The following is an 8,045-nucleotide window of genomic DNA, read 5'->3' as shown; positions in this document are numbered from 1 at the left end:
GAAAACACCGTAAGGAACCCTGCAACATATACCTGCATTCTTAGGTTCCCAGTCATCTGGCCTTCGTCCCCTTCCAATGGGGAAAGACAATTCACTGCTGCATGCTACCTTCCCACCCTTACCTGGGCAAAGATGCCGAGATCCAAAGTCAGTAGCAGCAGTTATTTAATTTAAAAAAAAAATAATGTTTTAATGAGAACTGGTGTTTCTCATTCCTCCCTACCTGCATTTTTATGTATTTTATTATTTTTTTTTCCTTCTTTCCCAAATATCTTTAGGGAAAATAAAAATAGATATTTATCATTCGTCCGTGAGATCCTGTACAAACAGAAGCTGTGCTCGACTAAGTCCAGCCTCTTGGAGGGTGGGAGGCACAGGGACTTCCTCGGTGGGAAGGCACGGCAACACCCTCCGGGGAAAATTCACCACTATCTGGAAATGTTCTGGAGTCTCTTTCAAGGAGAAGAGAAAATCGTGAATAACCTGAAATGAGAGGAAATATAAAGTATCACCCGGATTGTAACAATTTACTTTATTACACCAGTTATCGAGTATAAAATGTCTTATACATGAGAACTTACTGAAAGGGACTGTGTGAAGAGGAACCTTCGCTCCACTCTGGTGTCATTTGGCATCTTGAAGATTATTTTCAGACTGTCAGGATGGTCTGCCTCAGGCTCTGCAGGCAGACACTCGGACCGGCGTTCCTTCTCTTCTTGAAGGTTCTGTTAAAGGAGGAAGGTTTATTTAGAGGATTGCACTGTTCCATTTAATGCAGAGCTCTGTGTGCGAGAGCCTGTTCTCTGTAATGAGAGTTCAAGCTCCAGGGCTACAATCAATCACAACATTAACTAAAAGATAAAACGTATCTCCAATTATAAAACCACTTCTTATAATTGAGAGTAAGATGCTCTGTCACATATCTTATTTATTTAAATCTGTTTCCTTCTCCACTCAAAGGGTTAGAAGTTTGTAAGGTCCTCTATCAGGTGCCATTCCACGGATTCTGGTATAGTTGGAGTTTTTTCTTTAGTTCCCACCATTCCAGAGCCATCAGTGCTGTTAGTTTTGGTGCTGATATGCTATTAAGGCCATGTAATGTTAGTTGGGTGATGTCTGTCTGCATGCGCTCTCATGTTAAAAGGCATAATGGGAGCTTTCCTTACTTTTTGGATGGAAGAAAAAGGTTAGAAAAGTACACAAACCTCACAGACGAAGAAAGCTTGTTTATGTACTGTAACCGACAAAGACAGAATATAAGTCTGTTGCTCTCATTCTATGACAGACAACAGAAAAGGTACAACGGTAGTGTAAATGTTCCCTTGGTTTGCCTTTTCCAGCAGCCTCCTTATTTATAGACTAATTAAAAAAAAAAAAAAAACAGCCTCTGCTAGATAAGTGATGGAAACTTTCTTAAGATATATTACTACTAGGTCAAATAAGAAACGTTGTAATTAGAGATGAGCGAGTACTGTTCGGATCAGCCGATCCAAACAGCACGCTCGCATAGAAATGAATGGACGTAGCCGGCACGCGGGGGGTTAAGCGGCCGGCCGCCGTCAAAGCGGAAGTACCAGGTGCATCCATTCATTTCTATGGAGCGTGCTGTTCAGATCGGCTGATCCGAACAGTACTCGCTCATCTCTAATTACAATGTTTCTTATTTGACCTGTGCTATTCATTTACGAAAAGTTGCTTTATAATTGGAGGTACGCTTTAAAGGCAATCTTCATTTCTATAGGTTTTATTTCTCTCTGAATTGACACTTACTCTTTTCTTCCTCTCTTCTGCCTGCAGACGAAGTTGTGCTTCTTCCTCCTCTCGTCTCTTCTGCTCCTGTTTCTCTCTTTTTTTACGTTCCTTCTCTTGGTCAGCACGTAGGGATGCCAGATACGCCTCATCCTGCTGTTGCCTGAGAACCTGGGTCTGGTTTCTCTCCTCCCTAAAAATCACAAGAGTCCCAAGTAGATATAAGCCCAAGTCTTCACTTGCATGTTACCAACCATGTTATCAATGGGAAAAAAATAAAATACAGGATTTCACAGAAAGGAGCCAACATTTGTTAATAAAGTATATTTCAAAATTTATTAGTAACAAAAATACAGCTAGAAAATCACAAGTTTAGTTACACTTTAAAAGCCCATTTTTGTTCCTTCCAGTACTGGTGATATTTTTAAGAAGATATGTGGATGTAGATGCAGGCCTAAGCGATATGCATGAACTCTTACTTTTAGGAGGTGTGGTGCATTTAACGTTTTGTTTAGTTTACACATTTTTGCAATTAATAAATGTATATGTATTTTTTTTCTATAAAACCTACACTGTAAATCAAAACTGCACAAAGTTGGCTAAACTCATACAGTGCTAAGTGGCATTTTGACAAAGTTGCAGGTGTCTACTTTCATAAAATATATAGGTACAGGGGTATAGTATGATTTTTTTTTTTCAACTTTGTAAGTTAGGTTTTATTTGTACATCTAAAAGTGTGAAAAATTGTACTGGCTACCAGTGGTGCAAAATGGGCAAAAACTATTTGCCTATGATAAGGTAACTGTTACAATACCGTTTCTATCTGTAACTCACCGTTCCAGTCTCTCAGACACCAAGTATGTCTGGTTGGCCTCCATTATAAATGTCAGTTGATTTATCAAGTCCTGTGGCTGAATTAACCCTTCCAGCCTCCCAACTACAGTCATCCGGCGGTCCTTCAGCATTATCATGGCAAGAAATGGGTAAGTGTTCTCACGTAGAGCCTGGGAAACTGAATTGCCAACAAATAATACACGTATAAATATGACATCACCCACTGTGTTACATTCACATAATAGAATATAAAACTCACCTCTGAACCCCTCTGGCTTGTTGGTGGAGCATGCCCAAAATAGCATTCTGCCATTGACGAACTGAGTGACTTCTGTTGTACAGAGTGTGTTCCTATAAAAATATCACCTATAAGATCAAAAAGTCCCGAGACAACAAACATGTATAACAGAGTATAGAACTCACCGACAAAACTCATCAGAATCCTGATGATCTTCCCCATGCAAATAGACTAATAAGAAGCGCAGTTCCTGTTTGGCATCATTAAGTGCCTGGAAGAGAAAAGCAGCAATTACATGAAAAACTAAAGACCATCGATTGCTTCTCCAGACCACAGAAAGTTTCCCTTGGTCTGTACAAACTGAAGTGCTGACACTGCATTCTCTGTTATCAAAGCATACATGGCTTTCAGTCATAGAGCCCGAGAGAAAACCATATCCCAAATTGAAGTAAAGAATAATGTAAAATAGAAGTTTTTGCAGTAAAAAGAACATTCCTCTAAAGGCCATTGCACATCACAGATGAGAAATGACCTGTCTGTCGTAGTGTCCGTAACTTTTTTTAAATTTAATGTAGATTGTGAGCACAAATATATGAGCCCCATATTTTATGGGGATAAGTGCCTGTAGTGCACAACCCCTGTAAGATCTAGATTTATAATAATGAGATGTATTATAACAAGATCATTCTGTTTTACTCTCTTGTGACAGAGCTTGAACGAATGCATCCATGTACATTACCTGACTATAGGTCCCCTGATAAAACACAGGGTGTGTTCTGCCATATTTTTCTTCAAACATCTGTATAAAGGAAACTATGTCCCCAACTGGGTCAGTGACTCTGCTGCGTGGATCTGGTCGAATGAAACGGAGAGCAAACCTGAAAACAAGATGGAGAGTTGTGCTAGAGTTCTTAAATCTAAACGACTAAGAGGCAAATGTTGTCAGTCACTTACCTAAATATATCAAGCAGTGTATAGTATGTGATGCGGAATGGAAGCATGATCAGGTAGTAACCCCATCCTAGAAGCCCCTAAACACAAGAAGTCTTTGTGAAATGCCTGCGCACAGGGAGATGTACTTGTCTATAGACAGATGTGCAGAGGTGTCTGAAACTTACCCTCGGCTGTGGCCTGGATACCACATAACTATATACTCTGTGGTCTGCAGTATTCACTTGCAGTGGCCGGCTTGGCGTGGTGTTGAAGACACTGGGGACTCCTTCCTGTTCATTCAGCCTGTCCTGAACAGCTGCCTGAATATAAAGTAAACCACAGTGAATTGTAAAACTGTGAGAGATCAACGCTGTATCCACTGCCATCAGGAACCAGGCAATACATACCTCTATATTCCAGTTGTGCTGTTGCAAAGTTTGGCGACATTGGTCCATTGACTCTATTCCTGTCAAATCCTAAATGAAAATATACAGGATGGAGCATTACTGATATACTGGCTGAAAATGACATCACGCATCATAAACAATGTTGTACCCATAATTCTAAAGCCATTAATAAAGTTAATTTAATTAATTTTCCCTGGGTTTTTTTTTTTTTAAAGAATTGTGCAATTCCATTTACCCAACATGCATACAGTATGAGCTTTGTGTATTAGGAACCTTCACCCCATACTGGGGCCTGCAAGTAACGTCATTGAGGTCATCTGTTGGGATTGCTGGACACCAAATGATAAAACAATAAAGGCCTATTATAATGGTATGCTATCAAAAATAAGGGCCTGAAAAAAACCTTTAAACCATCAGCTAGGTCTGTCTTCAGCATCTGAAAATATTCAAGCTGTTCATTGGTTTAACATTTTTGGATTTGGTGTCCATTGGTTGTCACCATCTTTGACCCTGCTAGGGTCAACTAGTATTTATAGGGGGAAATGTGATCTTATACAAAAAAAAAAAGCAAATATGGAGCTCAGTGCTTCTCTTGTTGCTCACAGTCCTGGCAATAAGCCCAAAAAGTAACGAAACCCTCGCTCCATACTGGTTACTACTCTGTTTACACTGGGACAGCTCTGCTACATGTAACAATGTTTACTGAGGACAAGGTGAAGCTCTACAATGAATTCAGTTTTATGACTATTTACCAGAAAACGCCTTTAATAACTTCCCCGGTATCCACATTATTCCAGGCACATATTTCTCATCATGGAGGGCAGGCAGCACCAACAACAAAGATCAGGCTGTCTGCTTCCTTATTTCTTCTCCTATATCAGGGGTGTCAAACCCATTTCACCACATCAGCCTTATGGTTGACTTCAAAGGGCCGCTAGTAATTCTGCGACTGTATAAATGTAGCCATACCAGTTAGGTGTAGTTATATTTATAGTCCGTTGGAGACAACCTTAATAGATGTGAATGTATTGTTAAACAGAAAAAGCTTAGCTATTTTGTTTTCTGACTGGATGTTCCTCCCTAGCCAAGAGTCCCAAATATATCCCACTATAGATAGACTGTAAGCCCTTGTGGGCAGGGCCCTCTACCCCACGGTACCAGTCGGTCATTGTATTATATCTGTGAGTATATTTTGTGTACTGTATGTAAACCCCCAAATGTAAAGAACCATGGAATTAATAGTGCTATAGAAATAAAGAATAATAATAATAGTCCCTTCATAGGTAATAGTGACCACCACCTCCCCCAGGTAATAGTCCCTAATTATCCCCCCCACCTTTACAGGTAATTGCCCCCTCAGGCGCACAGATATTGATGACCCCTCCAGGTACTTGTACTCAACACCCCACATTAAATTACATATTTCGTATTAGCTTTTTTTTTTTCCTGCAGACTGTGTTGTGTTTTCTTTGAGCCAAAGCCAGGAGTGAGTGGATTGAGCAGAAGGGAGAAGTATAAGAAGTTTCCTATAGATTTCCATTCCCTTTGCAGCCATTCTTGACTTTGGCTTAAAAAAAAACCAACAACAAAAAAAGCTGCATTTCCGCCATGTGGGGTCTCAGCCAAACAAGGTTTTTTGGGAACAATTTTTGGTTCTGAAAAAAGGCCTCTCCTGCTTAGTTGTCCCAATACACCTCCCCCACCTACAAGACCACATTCTTTAGCTCCTGCTGTGCAGGGGGTTGTTTACTTTAGTAGTGGCACTAAAAACTACTGTCCCATCACCCAGACACCTCGTAGAACTGCCTCCTATTCCCTTCCTCTTCACCCCTTATACCCTCCTGCTACTCCTTCCCTTTGTGCTAATCTCACTTTCCCCAATCAGGTCTCATATGATTCAATGAACCCACCAATTTCACCAAGATCAGCATCTATCTATCTATTGTGAATGGAGGCCTACTGATTCTCTGATGGCTATTGGACTTCAGCATGCTAGATGGAATTGTTCTGGAGAATACATGAGTCCGGCTAGGTGATCATGGGGGTCAGAGGGCACAAGGGAGCCTGCAGTTGACCAAATGAGCAACAGGTGTCCCAAGTGAATAGCTGGCTGAATGACAAAAGGCCAGCAGGACACTGAACTGGGGGAACCAGTTGGGCAGATTTGGTGTAGATCTTGTAGGAGGTTCCCTTCCCTTACTGGCCATGAGGTCCTTTGATGCCTAAAGGAATTCTGGAGACTGGATGACCATGCAGATTTTATCAGACATACCACTGCACAAACACTGGCTAAGTAGGATATAATCTCCAGTGTGAACACAGCACTAAGTGATGAGTAGAGTCAGTCGCAGCCATGTAAACAAGTCTCCTAAATACTGTACAACCTATAAGCAGGATATAATCTCCAGTGTGAACACAGCACTAAGTGATGAGTAGAGTCAGTCGCAGCCATGTAAACATGTCTCCTGAATACTGTACAACCTATAAGCAGGATATAATCTCCAGTGTGAACACAGCACTAAGTGATGAGTAGAGTCAGTCACAGCCATGTAAACAAGTCTCCTAAATACTGTACAACCTATAAGCAGGATATAATCTCCAGTGTGAACACAGCACTAAGTGATGAGTAGAGTCAGTCACAGCCATGTAAACAAGTCTCCTAAATACTGTACAACCTATAAGCAGGATATAATCTCCAGTGTGAACACAGCACTAAGTGATGAGTAGAGTCAGTCGCAGCCATGTAAACAAGTCTCCTAAATAATGTACAACCTATAAGCAGGATATAATCTCCAGTGTGAACACCGCACTAAGTGATGAGTAGAGTCAGTCGCAGCCATGTAAACATGTCTCCTGAATACTGTACAAGATATAATCTCCAGTGTGAACACAGCACTAAGTGATGAGTAGAGTCAGTCGCAGCCATATAAACAAGTCTCCTAAATACTGTACAACCTATAAGCAGGATATAATCTCCAGTGTGAACACCGCACTAAGTGATGAGTAGAGTCAGTCACAGCCATGTAAACATGTCTCCTAAATACTGTAAAACCCATAACCACCACATCCCAGGCTCCAGATCTCCCCAGGATCGCTACATCTGTCCTTACCCCATTAAGTCAACCATTATTTTACACATAAATCACAAAATCCACAGTAAACCCTCCTTGTATGTCCATTCATATTTAGCATATTTTATGTATTTCTGGAAAGCTGGGTGACAACCAAACTGCATGCAAAGCCATCATTACCATAACTAAGTAGATGTGCCATTCAGGTGGCCAGGAAAGATTTGAGTGCAGCCCCTAATGATGGCCATAATAGTTGCCACCCAACTTTCCCAGGTGTGAGATGCCGGCACAATAGGAGCTCTATTTTGCTGGTTATTTTCGGCCGTGCCTGGATGTGGAGCAGCCGATGGTGCAGGTTACCCCAGGGTGACGAGTGCGGACAGCTGTGCTCTATGTACAGGCATGTCCTCAGCTGGAAGGGGTGCAGGCCTTCATCACCTCTCAGGTGGGGGCCATGACTACAGTCCTAACGGTCTGCGCCATGACACTGATGGCCACCACACGGTACCTGCGCCGTAGTCCATGTCCCCATGGCTCCGGATACCCCGCAGCGCTGCCTCTCCTGGGCCACAATCCTCTGATCACACAACTCATCTCTCCTGACTCCATACAAACCAGGCCGGAGCTGCTGTCGGCCCCGCGGACTCCCCGCTCCCCCACCAAACGTGGCAGGGCCCGCACACACCCGACCTCCAAACACTCCTGCAGCTTCCTACCTGAAACTGCAGCAGCTTTTCGGTCTGCTCCTGGCTCAACTCCCGCTCCTCCGGCGCCGCCATCTTCCCCCTCCGCCTTCTGACCCGTCACTCCCAT

General features: G+C 42.3%; 1 protein-coding gene across 1 annotated transcript; it reads right to left on the bottom strand.

Moving 5' to 3' along the window:
* Positions 1-238: 238 nt before the first annotated feature.
* On the bottom strand, positions 239-8,045 carry FAF2 (Fas associated factor family member 2). The gene is made up of 11 exons (XM_075274643.1): positions 7,949-8,045; positions 4,162-4,230; positions 3,940-4,074; positions 3,776-3,852; positions 3,561-3,699; positions 3,007-3,092; positions 2,843-2,934; positions 2,584-2,761; positions 1,771-1,942; positions 582-725; positions 239-483 (listed from the first exon to the last, which is right to left on the bottom strand). Exons 1-11 carry the CDS (start codon positions 8,009-8,011, stop codon positions 301-303), a joined length of 1,338 nt encoding a protein of 445 aa, XP_075130744.1. The 5' UTR covers positions 8,012-8,045; the 3' UTR covers positions 239-300.

This window comes from Leptodactylus fuscus, chromosome 5 (genome assembly GCF_031893055.1).
Source record: "Leptodactylus fuscus isolate aLepFus1 chromosome 5, aLepFus1.hap2, whole genome shotgun sequence".
Classification (NCBI taxonomy): domain Eukaryota; kingdom Metazoa; phylum Chordata; class Amphibia; order Anura; family Leptodactylidae; genus Leptodactylus; species Leptodactylus fuscus.
The sequence above is the reverse complement of the archived record's forward strand: the minus strand, read 5'-3'. Positions and strand labels throughout refer to the sequence as shown.